Raw genomic sequence first — 21,820 nt, 5'->3', positions numbered from 1 at the left:
AAACCCAGTGACTTAAAACAAAAATAATTGTTTCTTTTGCCCACAAATTTCAAGTGTGTGCAATTTGGGTAGGGCTCAGTGGGAAGGTTTATCTCTGCTGCATATAACATCAACAAGGGACAGGTGACTGAAGGCTGGAGGATCTGCTTCCAAAATGGCTCATTCAACATAGCTGGGGCTGCAGGCCAGGGGCCTCAGGTCCTATACACATGGTGAGACCTATAGAACTTTCAGCACATAAAGATTCCTTCCAAACCTCTGCACTAACTGATGACCAAACTCTGGCATGGCTTCTGGCAGCTTAAGGCCAAGTTTCTAGAATGACCCAAGCCCCCTTCCCACTGCCCCCATTAAAATGTCTGCCTGAGAAAGCTCATCACTGCTAGAATTTACCATTTGTTCCAGCCAAAACCTGAAGATAAGCCCCTGACTTTTCTTTCTTAGAACATTTACTAAAAAGGGCTTACACTTGTAATTCTTCCTCTGTCCATTTGAGATGTATGTGTATCTCCTGCAATTCAGGAGTGTCTTTCTCAAGGAACTGAAAGCTGTTGCTTTAAAATGTACTCATCAAGAAAGATAGGAGCTCTTGTCTCCCAGTGTCTGTGGGAGGATAGAAGCCCCACTCTCAGAATTGCCAGCAGACACAGCTGGCCTGATGACATTAACACTGACCAACCCTTTATAATTTTCACTTGAGCTCTTCTCCCTCTTTCTCTCTACTCCTTTATTCTCCCTTTAAAATGCCCAGTCAGCTCTGCACAAATCAGAATAAAACTCAGCTCTTTCCTCTATTGTCTGTCAGTAGTTACTGAATAAAACCTGTTTTCATGCTTTCTCTAATTTCTAGCTTTGTTTATCTTTGGCAACAGGTTTCTCCATGTGACCTGGGTTTCCTCACAGTATGGTGACTGGGTTCAAAGGGTAGATAGAGAGGGAGAGGAACACAGATAGACAGAGCACACGTGCCAGCCAGATGAAAGGTTTGTTGTATTTTTATAACAAGCCTCAGAAATCAAATAATAAGCTCCAGGAAATTTCAAAAGTTCCCCATTCCCACATATCTGTCCAGTTGAAGGGCAAGTTCTGGAAGAGCACGTGAGTAAAAATATTGTTCTGTCTTTCTAACCACTTTTGGAACATACAGTCTACCACAGAAAGCTTTTAAAATATTGGTATTAGCAAGCAAAGGATATTATAATAAAATAGATATTTGATGGCTTAGTACCATCAATCTTACTTAAATTACAATTAATTAAATTACATTAAATTTTACTAAAAATGGTAAAGATATGTTGGGAAAATATAGGAAAATGGTCAGGGCCCCTCAGATGTTCAGAATCTTGCCTAGCATTTGATGTAAATAAGCACATATGCCTAGGTGTTCCTTAGATATTGTCTAATGTAATTGCATAGGTGTACCCAGGTGTCCTGGATTATGGACTTAAGTATAAAGGACTGACGGCTCTGATACCCAGTGCTTCTCAGGATGCTCCAGGAGGCCACTAGGGTGGCTGTTCCTAGCTCTGAATAAAGCCTATTAATTTTTTACCCATGGCTCCCAGGATCTTGTCCTATAATCTAGCTTGTGGACCTGCGTGTGAAGGGTTTGTGACCCAGTCTGTAGAACGGGCTTGAGGGGTCTGTGAGCCCTAGCACTAGTTTACAGATAATTTTACCTCAACAGACAATTCAACTCTGACAAACTAAGTTTGACAGCATATATTTGAGCAAAGAACAATTCATGAATCAGGCAGCACACAGAACCAGAAGAGGTTCAGAAAGCTCCTCTCTGCAGTGTGGTTAGCAAGCCTTTATAGACCTAACACATAAGCAAAGTAAAGAAATTACTTGATTGGCTACAGCTAGGCATTTACCTAATTTGGGTATTATCTGGTGGAAAGTCCCTAGTTAGAGGTTAGTTGGTGATTGGTTAAGTTTCTGATTGATTAAGCCTAAGTTTTGTTTTACTGTCTACATTGAATTCGGTTTTGGTTTGCTTAGAAAGGAGCTCTAGTTACAGAGACAAACTCAGGCTAATTGTCTCCTTGTTTGCTTTAACATAGTAAAGTGTTGATAATTGTATCCAAAAGAAACAATACCATCCTTTTTAAATTTAGTTTTTCCAGGCTAAATATAAAGACAGTAGTAGAATTTTTAACAAGCTTATTTAAAAACATTTATAAGCTATTTGTGTTGAACCTGTGTTCTTGCCTCATAGTCACCTTGAGATTCAGTACTTATAAAGCAAATCCAACAGCAAAAGCATTGCTAATTACTGTGAATTTTACTGAAGTTTCTTAGGGAGGGTTTCGCTGTTTCAGAATCGTTCCCGAAATATCCTGTTACCTGTCTCCACCAGATTCTCTCCTATTTGCAGGTTTCTGCCGTCTCTCCTCCCTTCTGCCATTATAGCTTCCATAAACCCCTGCTTTTATCCCAGCACTTTCCCCCCTCAGTTTACATACCCCACTGAGCAAAACCAAAATAGAAAACGGTAATGCCTTACAGCTCCTCAAGCATAAAAATGTTTAAAAATATAACCATTTATAAATCAGAGAGCACTGACAATTTAAAAAATTAAAGTAGAAAAAAGAATAATTGGAAATAAAGTGATTCAAGTCTACGGGAGATATGAAAAGAAAAAGCAAAATAAAAATTAGAAAGAAATAGCGTTAAAACAACTGGGTGGCTGAGGATAGTACCACTATATCACAGAGAACATAAATTTGCCCTATGAGAAAAAAGAATAACGGGATTTAAAAATCCAATAATTACTTTAAAGGATCACATAACATTAAGACATAGGAAAGAACCAGAAATTAGGAGTAGCTCTGAGATTTGAATTTAGGCACACAGGCCCTTGCTATTATCCTTATTTTTTAGGCAATGAGGAAGTATTATTTCTTTAAACAGTTTGGATACTAAACCTTCACGAGTCAATGTTTCTGGGACGTTTTCTCTCCAGTACAGCCTTGCTGAATGGTCTCACGATGGAAAGGTACTTAAAATACGGAAAAGGAGCTTTCATTTCAGCCCGAGTGATATTACCCGAGCTATTTTTTCTTTTTTTTGACATAATTTTTGGCCCCGGTGAGCCTCCGGCCTGAACTACATTTCCCAGCAGGCCGTGCTCAGAACTACGGGTGCCTGCATGGAGTCTAGTGCCGTTGGCGGCGGCGCAGTCGCGGTGCGGGCGGCCGACGGGCGGGCGTTTTGCGGTTTGAATGGCTGAGGGCCCGGGCCTTCATCTCATCTGAGGACCGGCTGCCCAGAAGAGCGCAATGCCGTCTGGAGGCGACCAGTCGCCGCCGCCCCCACCTGCCCCTCCGGCGGCGGCAGCCTCGGATGAGGAGGAGGATGACGACGGCGAGGCGGAGAACGCCGCTCAGCCGGCCGGGTCACCGGCCCCTGAGGTCCAGCAGCGGTTCGACGAGCTGTGCAGCAGTCTCAACATGGACGAGGCGGCGCGGGCCGAGGCCTGGGAGAGCTACCGGAGCATGAGCGAGAGCTACACGTTGGAGGTGCGCTCCGGGGAGGAGACGAGGGGCTTTCCAGGCCTAGTCGGCACACCCTGCCACGGGAATGGGGTGCGAGCGCCCCGCGGGGACCCTCCGGCAGGCTCCGGGTCTCCGGGCTCCCAGACTAGGGAGGGGTGGGAATGCTCTCTGCGCGCCGTGATTCTGGAAAACGGGCTTTTAAAAGGCTCTTAGCAGCTCTGAAGGTGAACTTAGTCTTGCTGCTCTTCCCTCTCGGGTTCAGAACCGGCAACACCTCTTGCCTCAAAGTAGCACAGTGGGGCGGAGATGGTGCTGGGATCACGAGTAGAAAAGGGGACGCGTGTGACTCGTTTGATCACCCACCCACCTTGGTAATAGAACGAACAGGTGTAGTTGTCAAGACCGTACGGAAGAGGGGAGGGGATTTGCCCACGTTTGCACGGCGATCAGCTGGATTTTAGTGCTGGGGTCTATACGGTTCCTTCAGTTCTTTTCCTACTGCATTAAATTTTTGCTCAGGAACTGCATCCGTTTGAATAAACGTGTTGTGAAGTTTCGAGCTGTGTTTACGTGTGTGTAAATAAATTAAGACTAATCTTCCCCAAGCCAAATGAAATGGGCTTTCTGCCTACCCGGATATAAACACACAGCCCCATTTGTCACTGGGAATCAGGACTGCGACCGCTTTGAAAACTTTTTTGTTGTTGTTTTTTGGTCACTCTAGACATTGCACGGGACTCCTGTTGCTGTGATCCAGGCATGTTATGTTTCTTTTTTTCGGACGGGGCTTGCTGGTGAGAAAAATGGCCTTTCTAGCCAGTGACCCTCAACCCTGTAGGCACCTCCCCTTCGTGGGCCAATGGGAAGAAACACGGAAGTCCGGATTGTTTATCAGCTGTTTGCCTGTGTGTGTGGCATTTAAATATGAGGCCATTTGATTTTCTCAAGTAGTTTTATGTATAGTTTGTGGAAAGAGTAGGGCAAATAGTCTCAGGATGAGAAGGCCTACCAAGGTATTATTTAATTATAATATAGTGTTTTTGCCTATGTGTCACCCTGCTGACTAAGGTTATTTTTTATGTATTCTTGCATTAATAGAATTTTAATCCAATTACCAGTTCCTCTCCCAATAGTTGAATTTACAGAAAAAAGACAGTAATATGGTGGCTTTAGACTCTGACAGACCTGGGTGACTTTGGACAATTTAATTAACCAATATAAAACTCAGTTTTGTGATATGTAAACTGGAGATATTTGTACCTATCTCACAGAGCTGTACTGAAGTGTAAATAAGGTAATATGTAGTTCCTAGTAAGTAAAGCACTCACATGGGCTGTGCTTTAGAGTTTACTATGCTCTTTCATATACTTGGGTGATGTGGCTGAATAGGCCATGTTCCTATTTATTCTCAGTGCTTTCCTATAGTTATGCAAAGAGAAGTACTCTTTTAGGTGGGGAGCATAAATGCCTCCAAACCAGCTCTTATTTTTTCCCTCTGCATAATCCTGTAAATTAGATAGAACAAGCATTATCATCATACAGTTGAGGAATTTCAACTCATAGAGGTTAAGTCATATGAGGTCTAGTGTTATATAAACAAGGAACACATAATAGATGGTTAGTAAATTTTTTTTGAAAACATGTTTGTTTTATTGATTTTTTTAATATTTTTTGGTGGCTGGCTGGTAAGGGGATCCGAACCCTTGACCTTGAGGTTACCCGCACCACACTCTCCCAAGTGATCTAGCTAACCAGCCAGCCCCTGAAAACACATATTTGATTACTCAGTTTTTTTGATTACTGAGACTTTACTTTAGTCTCAGATTCATAGCCCAGTTTACTTAATAAATTAATGAATATTCATTTATCAAATATTTCTTGAGCTCCTATTATAAGCCACACACTGTTTTAGGTGTTAAGGATAGAGCAGTGAACAGAACCTAAAAATCCATGCCCTTGTGGAGATTATAATCAAGTATGCTGTAAGATAATGTAGAATGTCAATGTCAAGCTCATATGATATTTAATACAGATTGCTGGTTATATAATTTTATCTTTTGATTTCTTGTGTTTTCTGTGCTTTATACTTGTAACTCATTTAATTCTCACAGTTCTCAGCTCAGAAAATGGAGCCTCTGAGACTAAGTAATTTACCTTTGGTGTTATAGCTAATATATTGCAGAGCCAGAATTTGAAACCAGATATACTTGACCCTGTAAGTGTATGGCCTTGAGCTGTTAATTTAGAGGATAACTATTTTTTAGTGTTATGGACTTTTTCAACAATTTTTTTAGAATCAAAGATAAGACAGGCACAGAGTCTGATCTTCTTTGTTGCCTCCTGGTCAAAGATAACTTTACAGAGAGCATCCGCATCCATATTGTCCTTTAAGCACTGTAAAATTCTCCTGTCAGACTAATTTTCTTGTTTTTAGGAAAGATGTAGCAGAGAATTCTTTAGAAGGAAAGTAGACTATTATAGATTATTTTCTTTAAACCCTTCGTTAAAACACAGGATAATGCTGTGACTGACTTAACTTTGTACTTCCTAAGAGATCTTGATATAGTAGAGAAACTCAGTAGTTATTAACTTTGAGAAATTAACTTTGTAACATTATGAAACCATTTCCCAGAGATGTGTTTAATACATACATCTTTTTTTAATAGAAAATATGTGCTGTAATAACTATAATTGGGGTTTTAGACTAATCTATGTGTCAAAATGTATCAACATGAAAAATGGAGCATTTCCAGTTTCTCACACTTTCATTTAGAACAGCATTGGATACATGACACTAAAGGACATCTTCTAGCTCAGCCTTTATGGAGAGAGGAAAGAAAGTTCTGTCACTTCTTGGGGGTGGGGGGAAGAATTGTGAAGATGATATTTTAGAAATAATACCTTAAAATTTATTTTCTTTGAATGATATCTGGTAAATGGATCCACAATAGTCCATATGGTTATAAAAATAAGTTTTATGTATTCATGTATATTTTTAGATTAGGTATAAAATTAGTGGCTGAATGTACATTCAAGCTTAATGTTATATTTGTTTCTTTTACTTTTCTAGATTTTGAGCAAGACTTAAAATATATGTAAATAATATTGTTTTAGTTACTATGGCTATGTAACAAATTACACTAAAACTTAGTGGCATAAAACAACAATTTATTTTGCTCACAGATTCTGTGGGTAAGGAATTTAGACAGGGTACAGCCAACATGGTGATTCAGTGTAACAGGACATCTTGCATGTTGGTTCAGGACATCCAAAGGCATATGTCCTGAGAAAACAAGCCAGGTGGAATCTGTATTGCCTTTCATGATCTTTGAACTTACATTGTCTCACTTCCACCTATGCTATTGTTTGAGACAATTAATCAGTGTGAAAGAACACAGACCCTTGCCTACGTTCAAGATGAGGGAACACAGACACATCTGAGTGGAAGAATGTCAATGTCACATTATAAGAACACATGGTATAGAGTTAGCACTGGAAAATACAGTTTCTCACAAACAGAAACAACACTTTCAGTTTAAACATAGGAATTTTTTAGGGCCGGCCCGTGGCTCACTCGGGAGATGCTGATAACACCAAGGCTATAGGAATGGCCGGTTCACTCACTGGCTGAGCGTGGTGCTGACAACACAAGTCAAGGGTAATAAAGAAAGAAAGAAAGAGAGAGAGAGAGAGAGAAAGAAAGAAAAAAAGAAAGAAAGAAAGAAGAAAGAAAGAAAGGAATTTTTTTATGTTGAAATAATCAATTTTCTTTTATTTTACAGGGAAATGAACTTCACTGGTTAGCATGTGCCTTATATGTGGCTTGCAGAAAATCTGTTCCAACTGTAAGCAAAGGAACAATTGAAGGAAATTATGTATCTTTAACTAGAATCCTGCGATGTTCAGAGCAGAGGTAACTATGTTAGAGTTTGGAAAAAAAGAGTGTGGCTAATATAAAAGCTCATAAATAAATCATAATGATAGCAAGAATTCTCTCTTCATCATTTTCTGAGCATTTGTACCTGTGGATGGCTTTTAGAAGCTAGATCATGATTTTTCTTTACCACATCAAAGTTAATATCCATTATATTTTACTTTGATGAAAATATTTAAATTTTAATATATTAGGTATTTGTATGGAAGAGTTTATTTTAAAGATTATGACTCATTGTATAATATTGGGAGAAATCTAAATAAGGGTAGTGAGAAACTTTAGGAGATACCATAGGTTGAAAAGGTAAATAAAATATTATTTATAAAGTATTGTACTTAGACCTACATGCACAGGACTTGTGTCTTAATACATATGGAATGTGTAAATATTTCTTAGTTTCCCATTTGGGGGATAAACAACACTATTATGATCAATTATAGAAAGGGTCAATAATGTTTAACAGAAGATGCAGAAGTTGCTTTGTTTTTCTATTGTGTAATTGAATTGATTGCATTTATTATTTGTATCTTCTGGGTGAGTTTTCTTTTGTGGCTTATTAAAGATGGGAAAAAGGATTTTGGCATTTAGGTGGGATTACCACTGTCAAAATTTATGGACCTAATGATTAAAAAAATCACTTATTAAAATAACAAGAAATGTAATGTTTTACCTATACTCTATTAACCCTTAACTCCATCCTGAGTTATATTTAGGCCTAAGAACAAGAAGCAGTATATAAAGAGTTGAACATCTGGGGTGTAAACATGTGGAAGTGGACTTAAATAAGGTGCAAAGGTATAATCATTATGAAGAAGAAAAGTGGATGCAGAGTAATCCAGTTAAGTGTCAGGCAAAGAACTTTAGAAGTAAAGGTCAAATTATGGAATTATAATAAACTATAACAAACTAAACTTACCTAATATTTTAATGCAAGTAACACAATCCTGAGTTTCAGTTTTATTTCCATTTAAAAAACTCAGTTTTTATCTTCAGTTTTTACCTATGTGTTCAGATTATTTACTTTTCTGCCAGACTAAATGAACTATGGGAGCAGACTGGGAGAAGATGTTTACAGTGCATATAAGTGACACAGGATCAGTATTCAGAAGTATATAAAGAACTACTAATGATTGATAGTTAGTAATTAATTAATTGATTGATTAATAATTGATGAATAGCCACTAAAAATGGGTGAAAAATATGACTTCACAAAGGCCAAAACTCACACAGCTCTAAATAGACATAGGAAAAGATGTTCAGTTTCACTAGAAATCAAGAAGTTTCAAAGTAAAAACAAGACAACATTTCATTCTCATCAGATTGAGATAATTTAAAGTCTGATGATACCAAATTTGGTCATTATACAGAGAAACAGGAACTCTATATTGCTGGTGTACATTGGTGAGAGTATAAATTGGAATAACCACTTTAGTGGGAAATTTGACAGTACAGTAGTCCACCCTTATCCACAGTATTGCTTTCCAGGGTTTCAGTTACTCATGGTTGACCACAGTCCTAAAATATTAAATGGGAAATTCCAGAAATAAACAACTTCTGTGTTTTAAAGTATGTGCCTTTCTGAGTAACTTGATGAAATTGCACTCTGTCCTACTTCATGCTACCCTGGATGCGAATCATGTCCAGCATATCCATTCTGTATACGCTACACATACATTACTGTATGGGAAAAAAGAACTAGCATATAGAAGTGGGTACTATTTGTAGTTTCAGGCATCCTCTAGGGGTCTTGGAACATAACCCCTGCGGATAAGGAGGGACTCCTATATCTAGTAAAACTGAAGGTGCTCATTCTCTGACTCCACTTCTTGGGGTACTCCTTAAAGAAACTCCTCCACACGTATACAAGGATGTTAGAAATAACCTAAATTTCCATTGGTTGGGGAGTGTATGCAAAAAGTCATGGTATATTCATATGAAAAAACATTTTTAGCAATCAAAATGAATGAATTAGGTCTTTATGTATCAGTATTGTTGAAGCTCAGATACATTATTGAATGAAAAAGCAAGTTGCAAAGTGCTACTTTCAGTATGGTACCATTTATATAAAATGCAAAAATACACATGCAAAAGATACTAATTGTTTATGGATACATCTATATGTGTAGTAAGTGGGAAAATACATGTATGAGAATGATTCAGACTAACTGGAATGGTGCTTATCTTTAGGGAAGAAAGAGGAGGAATGGAATTTCGGCTGTTTCTGTAGTGTTTTTAGTTCTTAAAAAAATACGAAGGAAGGACTGTCCAGTTAGCTCGGTTGGTTAGAGCATGGTGCTGATAACACCAAGGTCCGGGGTTTGATCCCTATACTGGCTAGTCGCCAAAAAATTAAAAAATAAAATAAAAAATTGAAGCAAACATTACAAAATTTATTCAGTATGTTAACATTTGTTAAACCTGGCACTTGGGTACATGAATGTTGGTTACATTCCTCTTGTTAATTTTGTTTTGTATTTTAAAATATTCTATAATTTTTTTTAAAGCTCAGGTTATCTAAAAGGATAGTAGGTTAGGAGGATAAGAGAAATAAATCAAACTGTAAGAGATTAAGCTAGTAAGAAACATGAGTTGTGATATTATATCACTGTCTAAAAGTATCTGATTTAATGAGATAATTTTTATTTACTTCTGATTATTTATGTTTGTATACTTTCCCTTTATGTTAATTGTGAAAATATCTCATTTTTTATGTTTAATATCAGCCTGATTGAATTTTTTAACAAGATGAAGAAGTGGGAAGACATGGCAAATCTACCCCTACATTTCAGAGAACGTACTGAGAGATTAGAAAGAAATTTCACGGTTTCTGCTGTAATTTTTAAGAAATATGAACCCATTTTTCAGGACATTTTTAAATATCCTCAAGAGGAGCAACCTTGTCAACAAAGAGGAAGAAAACAACGGTATGTTTTTATATTTGTTAGTTGGGAATAAACATTGTCTATGCTATAGTTTTGTTTTCTTTTTCTTTTTTTAAAAAATTTAATTTAATTTTAATTTTACTTCTCAAAATACATTGTACTTGATTTTCATGCCTCTCTACCCATTCCTTTCCACCTCTTTCTCTCCCCCGCCACATCGTATCTGTTGTGCTACAGTTTCGATTCCTTGGTTTATTTTCCTAGTCTCAAGAAAGAAATGTGATTTCATAAATAATCTTTTTCCCCAACAGTTTTTATAATAATAATTTTTTGCTTTTCATTGTGTGTTAGCCACAGAGTTTGACTTCTTTGATATTACAAAATGTATGGCATCTTTGTTTACATAAACTTTCCATTTTCATTTAAGCAACCAGAAATACAGATTGCACAAGCCAAACCTTAGGGATTTTCACCAATTAGCCACTCTGGATATAGACAAGTTTCTATTATTGACTATATAGACTATTTCTATTATGTGACTTTATGTCACACTGTGTAATAAATAATCCCCCTGAAATTTTGAAGTTTATAACCAATAAGAATAGAGAAACTGGATTTGGGGAGGAGAGGAGAAATGAAACTATTATGAATTTGTGCTTTCTGATCAGATCTGCAAAGTTGTTTTCTATCTTTCTTGATAAGGGCAATTATAAGATACAAATTTTCCTTTATCATGAAAATTTCTTCATAAAATAGAAAAGGAAATTTATAGTTAAAATAGAACTAGAAAAGTGTTGACAAGAAAAGCGGGGGAAAGAAGTTATAATTGTTTGACTAGAATGAATAATGTTTGCTTCTCATAAATACAAAAGTTTTCCCAGATTGTGAAATATGTTTACAATACATGTAAACTTTTTAAAATAAAACAAACTATTTACATTTGTATATAGTTGACATCACTGATATGGAAGCAGCTGCTCCAGTTAGCTTACAGTTTTAAGGAATTGACTACATCGAAGTATTCTGAAGTTTGGATAGAAATTTTCTTCTGAGTCTGAGGAAGGCCAATGTGATTGTAGAAGGATACAGAATATCTTCTTTGGAGTGTGTAGAAAATGACTTCAGATTGCATGTGTTTTGATATTATTAGGGTGTATAACTACCTAATTCTAATTAAGAAAATTGTAAAATCACTTTATTTAAAAATTTTACATTAATATCACTGTATAACTTCTTATTAGCACTTTCTGCTATCAGTAGTAATAACAATGAACAGAACTTAGCGTTTATTATGGGTCAGGGACTCTTTTAAGACTTAAACATGTATTACTTCAGTTAATCCCTATGACAACCTTATGAGCTTGATACTGTTGTTACAGATGGGAAAAATAACCCATTTAGAGGTTAAGTAATTTGGCCAAGGTCACACAACTGATAAGTGTGGAGCTGTTATTGTAAATCATGTAGTCTGACTCCAGAACATATATATTTCAACCACTGACTGTATACTGCATCTCACATAAACTATTTTTTAAAAATTTGTCACTGTTTATATTGAGAGCTTATTCACAATAAGTACTTTGTTAGGTATTATTTAAAAACAAACCCACAGTCTCTGTCTTTTGAGAGCTTATGGTCCAGTCAAGGAGAGGAAGCAGGTATAAAAATTCCAGTTTGTGCAATGCAATGTATAAACGTGGTATGAATGCAATAGATAATAGAAAGGTAGGACTTTGGAGACAATAATCAATCACTCTGGATGAGCCAGTCAGGTAAAGTTACATGAAATAGATAGAAATAAGTCTTGAAAGGTGGATAGGATTTTGATAAGTGAATTTGGAGATACAGATAGAGCTTTCTATGCCAAGGAAATAACAAGATAGACCCAGAAGCAGCAAATCAAGGGGAAATTTGGAAGAGAGAACGTTAGTCAAGTTTTTTTCTAGAGTTCTCAAGTTGTAGAACCAGAATTTAGAATGCCTTAAGTGTTAAGCTAAAACATTTGAATTTTATCTTGATAAGCAATCAAAATTAGAATTAGTTTATCGTGTACCTATGGCAGGGAGGCTACTTTTTAAAGCAGGGCACTGACATTTAATCCTTGCCACGGACTGGTGAATTAAGTACAGTATACCCAAGTAGAATAATCTTCTGATAGATAAAGTGACTAAGGCCCAAGGAGAGCGAGCCAGCGTACCTAGTTAATGATAGTGCTGGAATTAAACCTGATCTTGTGATCTCCTCCAGGGTATTTTCACTTCTTGGCACCTTGTTAGAATAAGGCTGTTGGGATGTAGATACCACAGATCTCTTGTCCAAACATTGGCAGAGGTTTTAGAAGAAAAGCCAAACTTAAAGCAAGTCTGAAATTCCCTTTAGCAGACAAATGGCAGAATACAGCAGGTACTCTTAATGCATGGAAGTATAAGGAATCATAGGTAACCCAGAATTTACATTAAAAAGGCCTTTTGTGATGTGACATAATCTTGAGTATCTTAAGGGAGGAAAGGTTACAGTTCATCAGCTGTGATAGAGGGGGAAAATGGGGAAATATCTGACTGCATATAGGGGTCTTAAAGCAGCATTAGCCTTGCTATTGTCATCAAAAGAACTATGGTTATTCATTTTATTTTCCACCTTTCCTATTTTGACCTAAATTTAAAATTTTTTAAATTTAAGAAAACTTTAAATTCTTGAGAATTTTCTTCTCTGAGATGAGCTCTTTCCCTGGTCCCAGCTATTTCCAACCGATGTATGATTGGGGCAGAACTTCTTGCACATTTTCCATGTGAAGCTGACTCTGATATCACTCCCTCTAACTAAAAGGTGTGGGTTTCTTTTACACCTAATTTGCAGTCATTTGGGATGTCTTTTTCTAATTCTTCTATTGTCTCATGACTTTTTTTTTCCCTCCCCCAAAGGCGACAGCCCTGTACCGTGTCGGAAATTTTCCATTTTTGTTGGGTGCTTTTTATATATGCAAAAGGTAAGAAAAGAGTTTGTCAACTTGTAATATGTATCAGAAAAAGATTCTCACTAGAACTTTTCTCAAGGGATTTTTGTTTGTTTGTTTGTTTGGCAGCTGGCATGTACAGGGATCCAAACTCCTGACCTTAGTGTTACCACCACCATGCTCTAACCAGCTGAGCCAACCAGCAACCCCTTCTGAATGGTTTTAATTCCGGGTTCTTTTTAAAGTATCAGCTTTTCACAAAAGGGTCTTTTGACTTTCTTTACAATATCCAAATCTTCTCTTATTAAATGGAAAGCCTTCAGTTTTGTTGTTACACAATATCTTTTCACCAAAAGCTAAAGAAGAAAAGAAAGTACAGTTATATTAGTTACATAGCTTATTTCTATAGACTACGTGGAATGCCTTTGCCTCTTAGATAGCCCAATAATATACGGAATCATAGAGCTTGAAGGAGTTGCATAAATGTAAGAGATTCTTAATACATCAACTAGCTCGACTTATTCACTTTATGTTTCTATTTCTTTACTTCTTTTTGGTGATATATGTTTTAATAGTTCTCAGAATATATGCTGCATAGCTTTTTAGAATAAAAAATAATGATGTTATAACAACTTCAGGTACATGCTTTAGGACACTTGGTTAAATAACAAGCAATCTGTATCTTTGACCACCTCACAAGGGTGGCAAACTTCACAGTGTAACTTGAAAACAGATATGGAGATAGATGATTACATCATGGCGTGTTGCCTACCAAAGAACATTCTGACAGTCAGAACATTGAATAGAACACTGCAACAGTTTCAAGTATTCAAGCACTCCTTTCTGGGCAGGTAAAAACTGCCTTAAAGTTAGTGATGTTTTGACTGAGGGGAAAAAGAAGGTGTAGCTGCCTAGTTCTTCTGGATACAACATTTCTTTTCCAGAATGAGAATGGCTCAGTCCAGCTTGAAAGCAGTGTGAGGAATGATTCTTCCCCTTAACTAAGGAAAAAAATGAACTAAAGAAATAAATTACTAACAACAGTAGGGACTATGGCACTGAGAGAATGAAATAAACAAAAGGAAAGTCATTATTCACCTTAAAGCTTAGGCAACTGAGGCCCAGAAACTAGCTGCTAGGGATAGAGCTAGGATATGAACCCGGATCTCCTGGCTTCTGGTTTCACGCTGGACATGAAATGCCTCTGGCAAGGATGTGTCATGCCGTTGGTTGCCAGGTTTGATTTGTCTGATTATAGCTATTCCTCTCTAGCTAGTTAGATGAGAGGCATCCTTCCTTCTCTGAGCTGCATGCTTGATTTAAAAGAAAAATCTTCCTCCTGTCAAATATGAGCCATTAATTATTATACTTTCCATCACACTGGAGTGTTTCTTTAGTGGAGATAAAGGTCACACGATCAGTTGCATGAAATAAAGGCTTAGAAGTATATAAACCGTTTTCATAGTGGCTGCAACAAGTTTTAGAATGTGTGGCTATATTCACATAACTGTATTGGGTAGGTATATTTGACTTCTAGGATTTTTATCTGTTTGTTTCTTTTTAATGGTATATGTGTGCTTAGGAGTAAATGTATTTGGTATTACATAAACTATTTAAAAAGAATTTTATTGTTATTTTGTTCTCACTTGATCAACTGCAGTGGCATATTTTTGCCTCTGCAATTAACTCACTATTTTAATTATATCTTCTTAATTCAGTCTGTAATAATTTGATCTGAAGAACATTTGTCCTCTCACAATCCACCACTATTATCTTTTATGATGTGCTAGGATCTTTTCTAATAGAGTAGTTTAATTAGTTTTATTCAGTTCTCAATTTATTTATTTTTAGGGAAAATGTACTCTTACTGCCACCTTTCTCATGATTTTCTCTGAAGTGTGTGGGCATCCCAGATTATATCATTCCTGATAACTAAACCAACTCTTTGCTTATAATCTTTGTTAACTTCTTATGGCAAGTACACACCAGTGGACAAGTTTGGACTTGTCGTATGAAGGGCTTTGTGGCCAGAAGACCAATAGGTACCACTTCTTATTTAACATGAACTCCCAAATATTCTCATTCCTGATAAGCCAACTCTGGAGGTTAAATGGGTTTCCATTTACCTGTTATCTTTGTACACTGAAAGATAAAAATATCTCACAAAGTGAGATTTCTTTGTAAGGTCAAGATTTGAAGTGGAAGGTATGTCATGTTGAGACTTCTGGAATTTAAATTCTGATCTTTAGGGACATTTCAGCTTTTTGTTAAAAGTTACAGTGCTGCTGTTTTTTGCCTTCTGTGGCAAGTACATGCTGGTGACAAGTTTAGGCTTGTCAGTATCAGTGTTGCAGCTTGGAACCAGTAGGTGCCACTTCCTGTTCTACATGTGAGGAACTGCATGTATTTTAATATAAAGTCTCTTTTTAGTAGAGAACTAAGCAAGTTAGTTTGGTTATATGAGTGCAGAATTCAACTGTTTATTATCATTTGCCTTTCTGGCAAGAGAAGAATATTTTTTTCCTCTCTAATTCGTTTAAGTTGAGTTGTTGAATATTTCCATCTGTACCAAAAAGGAATTGCTTATCCTGGTATGCTGAGGTAAGTGGTAACTTTCTTCATAGGAAAGGAGAGAAAAAAACCTGAAACACAGCTCGCTCGCTCTCTCTCTGTGAGTGTGTGTGTGTGTGTGTGTGTGTGTGTGTGTGTGTGTGTGTGTGTGTGTGTATACATGCATACCTTTGGGTAGGCATTAAGCGTGAAAATGCTAAGGTTTAGAAATAATTCTTCAGATGTATGTTAGCTATTTAAATTGAGTTCATCTGATGACATAAGAATGTAAAATCATGAAGCATATACTTGTATATGCAATGTTTAATCAAAAAAGGGATAGGCTTGAAGTTATTAAAAGACTAGAAACTTTTTAATTTCTAAGAATAACAAAAACTATTATGCTGCGTGTAAAAACTGCTTTCAGTGTTAGACTTAAACCAGCACTGAAGAAATGACATGTTTTTGTAGTTTTAGGTTTTGTTTTTTTATTTCTTTGTTACCAGGCACTGACAATTATTCTTGGGATGGTCGCTCTAGAATTTAAATATCTCTAATTGTGTTCCTGTTGTATTAATTTGTATGAGTTTATATTATGTAGAAAAGTATTAAGAATGTCACTGTTAGGAATCTGATTAAAGGTCTGGTCTTTTTAAAGTATATATATGAGAAAAATAATTATATGAATTATTTTTCCAGCTATCCCCATCTAAGTATTTCTATTATGACAGAAAGATGTTTTCATATAAAACAATTTCTTACAGTTTGAGATAATTTATAACATTCTTAGTGTTCAAAATTTTCAATGAAAAGACTAATGATGATAAAGTTTTATTCAGCTACAGGTCCTAGGTATTTTATAAATGCTTTTTAAATGAATATTGAATGAATTAATGGCATTTTTAGTAAAATTTTAGTTTACCTTAAACTCTCAGATATTTATTAAAATATTGCAGTAATATCTCAAAATGTAAATTTGCCAAAATACTCAATGTAACTCTTGAGTGAACTTTGTATAATGTTGTATAATGGCATTATAATTAAAGGAAAAAATTATTTTTAAAAGACTTTAAAGTTGATGCTAATTTAACTCTATGACTGTTTATAATCCTGTAGGTAATTTCCCCATGATTAGTGATGATTTGGTCAATTCTTATCATCTTCTGCTGTGTGCTTTGGACTTAGTTTATGGAAATGCCCTTCAATGTTCCAATCGTAAAGAACTTGTGAACCCTAATTTTAAAGGTAAGTTTGTAAATCAAAGATTGTTGGACAACCCACACTTCTACATTATGTTTACTCTTGGGAGTTAATATATATAGTACAGGTTTCCTAGCAGCAGAGAACATAAATATTTTGAAAAGCTTCCATCAACATAATTATACAGGGTACTTATAACTAGGAGTCAAGCTCTGTATAACAATATTTTTGGAAAAAGCAATTGCATATATAACCAAGTGTAAAGTGTAGATGACAACATTAGAAATTTCTGAAATGTATACTTAACAGGAAGATATTTAGAAACTTGGAGTAGCAAAGATGCCATCTATTAAAACTGATGAGTATTTTTTCTATATAGCATGCTCTGTGCCTGACACACTGTAGAAGGTAAAAAAAGGATTTACTGAAAGACTCTTTGTTTCAAATTTTTGCTGCAGAAGAGTGGTTATGGTTCTAAAATAAGTAAATGAACTTTCATCTCCTAAACTAACAGATATATGGAAATGATAATTATTTTGGCAGTGCATTTAGTAGGCTTTAAGATGTGTAATTTCTATGAATGATGTTAAGAGCACAAATTATGATTTACAAAGCAAATATTAAAACATATGTATAGAGCTAATATATAATGTTGCTACCATTTGAATAATACTCTGGTAGGTTTCTGGGTGATTGTCAATTTTGGGGTGGCTCTAATTAGAATTTCAATGTGTCTGACTGTCCAGGTAGATTTTTAAGGTTAGTGGAGTTAGTTACTACAGTTGCTCCAGGTTTGGTAAAGTTAATATTCTCTGTAGTCTTTTCTACCCTTTCTCTCATTTTCATCTTAACTGTCTTTTATATTTCTGTATAGCTGCTTCTCTTAATTTTTACTGTTTTTTATTTTTCTTTGATTTTTTTCTCTTATGCTGAGCCTGGGGCAAGAATAAATTGTAAATTAATGTGATAAATATATTTAATACAATTAAATCAAAGAATATTATCTTTGAACAGCATAATCTTTTAAAAGTTTATTTTCTTTTTTAATGTAAGGCTTATTTACAAAGTTTTATGTTCGTGGTTTTTAGATCTTAGAGCAATGTACTAATATTAATTTTTTAGTTTTCTCCTTTAACCATCTCCAAATAGGTATCTTTTGAATAGTGATATACTTGACTTCCTTTTGCCAATATTTGAGGTATATTTAGAGTCAAATTGGGCCCATATGCACCATTTCCTATATATTCATGTCTAACTCATATGCCAATTAGACTTTCTATAATTTATATTTTGTTTTATTACAGTTTGGTTTATTGAGTGCTGATATCTCTGTTTTGTGATTCTGTACATCATAGGCCTATCTGAAGATTTTCATGCTAAGGATTCTAAACCTTCCTTAGACCCACCTTGTGTTATTGAGAAGCTTTGTTCCTTACATGATGGCCTAGTTTTGGAAGCAAAGGGAATAAAGGAACATTTCTGGAAACCCTATATTAGGAAACTTTATGAAAAAAAGGTTTGTAAGTAACAAAGTAATGTGAAAATGTTTTCTGGAGAAAGTCTTGATTTATTGTGATGACTTAAGGATCTCCTTTTTCATCATAGCTCCTTAAGGGGAAAGAAGAAAATCTTACTGGGTTTCTAGAACCTGGGAACTTTGGAGAGAGTTTGTGAGTACTTCTGTTATGAAACTGTTTCAGTATTTTAAATTGTATACTTAGAAAACCTTGGAGTTTTGTGTTTTTATTTTTTGTTCTCTGGAAATTTAGAACATGTTTTGTGGAAGAATACAGAGAACCAGGGAAACTTCCATCAACTACTATAAGCACATGTTTTTAAATTTATTGAAAGTTGTAAAGGGGCCGGCCCGTGGCTCACTTGGGAGAGTGTGGTACTGATAACACCAAGGCCACCGGTTCAGATCCCTATATAGCCATGGCCGGTTAGCTCACTTGGGAGAGCGTGGTGCTAACAACACCAAGTCGAGTGTTAAGATCCCCTTACCAGTCATCTTTAAAAAAAAAAAAAAAAGTTGTATAACTTTTCTTTAAAGCTTTATTAGTTAAGCTTCTTTATTTTTTTTTTTAAACTTCTATTTATTTTATTTGTTATTATTATTTTTTGTCTTTTTCGTGAACGGCAGCACCACTCAGCGCACCGGCCATCCCTATATAGGATCCGAACCCGCGGCGGGAGCGCTGCTGCGTTCCCAGTGCCGCTCTCTCCCGACTGCGCCACGGGGCGGGCCCGATTAGTTAAGCTTCTGGATTATAAATTTTGAAGAAAATTCTTTTGGAACTATACAGGTGAAAAATGATGATGTGGAAGTACTGAGATTTTCAGAAGTGCTTAGAGCAGCTAGAAAAGGTAGTTAAGCTTCTCACTGGAAGCTGCATCTACCAGGCAGATTACTACTGGGTACCCACCCTGAAAAACTGGCAGCAGAATATATTTGCTGTGTGATGGATGAGCATTGCGTAGCAAGCTTACATTTTATACTCTTCAGTTTTTATAATTAATAGTGATCCAACTAAACTTTTAACTTTCACTAAATCATTAGACCTTTTAGTAAATGAAAAAATGAAATAAGTAGCCTGAAACATTAACTAAAAAGGCAGTTCTTTGAGAGTGTCCATTTTGTCTTTTTTTTTTTCTTGTAGTAAAGCCATCAATAAGGCCTATGAGGAGTATGTTTTATCTGTTGGGAATCTAGATGAACGGATATTTCTTGGAGATGATGCTGAGGAGGAAATTGGGACTCTCTCAAGGTGTCTGAATACTGGTTCAGGAACAGAGACTGCTGAAAGGGTGCAGATGAAAAACATCTTACAGCAGCATTTTGACAAGGTGAGTTGAGCCACACCAGAAGAGTTTAAATACAGGAACAGATAAGGTGGGGGTTTTGTTTTATTTTGGTAATTCTATGTATGTGTTTTCTGTGCTTCCAATATGAAAAGAAAATTCCCATCATACTTCCCTTAACTGAAAAAGTTATCTCTATATTTTATTGATTTACTATTTGTTAACATCTACTCAAAAAGTTTTAGTTAGATCTGAGAAGATAATTTAATGTTAATTTTAAAAAATGCTTCATGCTGATAATTGTTGGCTTTGAAATGGTGGGCTAGTAATACACAGACTTATACATAATGAACATAGTAGGTGTTTAGTAAATGTTAACTGAGACCCCACCCCTAGCCTGGGCGAGTGCGCGCTGACCAGAGAAGCGCCCCTGGAGAGGCTTGAGACCTGCTGCGATCACGCACCCTGAGGCAAAAGTGCAACCAAGCAGGTAGGCGCCACTGCTGCCAGACCCCACCACCAGCCCAGGCAAGTGCACGCCGACCAGAGAGGCCCCCTGGGAGAGGCCGGAAGGCGGTGGCAACCATGCGCCCTGAGATGCCCACGTGGGAACAGGTAGGAGCTGCTGCTGGACTCCCAGCCCAGTCCAATCCCCACAGCCCAGAGAGGCCTGAACCTTCTGCCCACAGGCACTGAGGCAGCCACGCCAAATTGGCAGTCCTGGCAGGATCCTAGCCAGACAATATTGTTGAATGAGTGGACCATGAAATCCCTTACCACAATGACTAAACACCAAAGGAAAGATACCAGAAATATGAAAAATCAAGAAAGTACACTACCAAAGAGTAATAACTCTGAAGCTCTAGATCCTATAAACCAAGAAGCCCTTGAAAGGACTGACAAGGAATTTCAAGTGATAATTCTAAGGAAACTAAACGAGATACAAGAAAACTCAACTAGACAACACAATGAAATGAGGAAAAGTATACAGGACCTGGAAGAAGAAATGTACAGTGAAATCAGTGCCCTGAAACAGAATGTAGCAGAGCTTGCCAAGCTGAAGAATTCATTCAGCGAAATAAAAAACACAACAGAGAGTTTCATCAGCCGGCTTGCAGAAGCGGAAGAGAGAGAACTTCTTTTTTTTTTTTTTTTTTTAAAAGATGACCGGTAAGGGGATCTTAACCCTTGACTTGGTATTGTCAGCACCATGCTCACCCAGTGAGCCAACCGGCCATCCCTATATGGGAACCGAACCCGTGGCCTTGGCGTTGTCAGAACCACACTCACCCAAGTGAGCCACAGGCCGGCCCAGAGAGAGAACTTCTGACCTTGAAGACAGGCTGTTTGAAATAACACAGGCAGACAAAAAAAAGAAAAAAGAACTTAAAACATTGAAGAAAATCTGAGAGAGATATCAGACAACCTTAAGTGCTCAAATATCCAAGTCATGGGTATTCCAGAGGGGAGGAAAAAGGAGATTGCATTGAAAACATATTTAACAAAATAGTGGCAGAAAACTTCTCAGGTATAGGAAGAGACACAGATCTTCATATTCAGGAAGCTGAAAGATCCCCAAACGTATTCAACCCAAAAAGGTCTTTTCCAAGAGAGGTTATAGTCAAATTGGCAAAACTCAAAGACAGAGAGAATCTTAAAAGCTGCAAGAGAGAAGCATCAAGTCACCTATAAGGGAGACCTAAGCAGACTAATATCAGACTTTTCATTACAAATCCTAAAAGCCAGAAAGGAATGGGATGAGATATTCAAAATACTAGAAGACGGAGATTGCCAGCCAAGAATACTTAACTCCGCAAGGCTATCCTTCCAAAATGAAGGGCAAATAGTATATTTCCCAGACAAACAAAAACTGCAGGAGTTCACTACCATACGACCACCCTTACAAGAAATTCTCAAGGGAGTACTGGGTTTGGTACCTGAAAAGTAACTGCCATAAAACTGAAGAAAAATCAAAACCCACTAGTGAAATTAAAATGCT

The 21,820-nt window shown here is 36.6% G+C and overlaps 1 protein-coding gene across 2 annotated transcripts in view; it reads left to right on the top strand.

Moving 5' to 3' along the window:
- The first annotated feature begins 3,165 nt into the window (after positions 1-3,165).
- RBL2 (RB transcriptional corepressor like 2) overlaps positions 3,166-21,820 on the top strand; it is a 63,765-nt gene continuing 45,110 nt past the window's right edge. Inside the window, exons 1-8 of one of the 2 annotated variants that reach the window (XM_063109309.1) lie at positions 3,166-3,524; positions 7,283-7,413; positions 10,158-10,358; positions 13,238-13,302; positions 16,936-17,064; positions 18,375-18,535; positions 18,625-18,689; positions 19,680-19,866. In XM_063109309.1, coding sequence (XP_062965379.1) covers positions 3,285-3,524; positions 7,283-7,413; positions 10,158-10,358; positions 13,238-13,302; positions 16,936-17,064; positions 18,375-18,535; positions 18,625-18,689; positions 19,680-19,866 — 1,179 coding nt within the window. In that variant the 5' untranslated portion in view covers positions 3,166-3,284. The remainder of the gene's footprint in view (positions 3,525-7,282; positions 7,414-10,157; positions 10,359-13,237; positions 13,303-16,935; positions 17,065-18,374; positions 18,536-18,624; positions 18,690-19,679; positions 19,867-21,820) is intronic. The other variant, XM_063109308.1, reaches the window with a different exon arrangement.

Source organism: Cynocephalus volans, chromosome 10 (assembly GCF_027409185.1).
Source record: "Cynocephalus volans isolate mCynVol1 chromosome 10, mCynVol1.pri, whole genome shotgun sequence".
NCBI classification, from domain to species: domain Eukaryota; kingdom Metazoa; phylum Chordata; class Mammalia; order Dermoptera; family Cynocephalidae; genus Cynocephalus; species Cynocephalus volans.
Note: the sequence above shows the minus strand (reverse complement) of the source record. Positions and strands in the feature narration are given on the sequence as shown.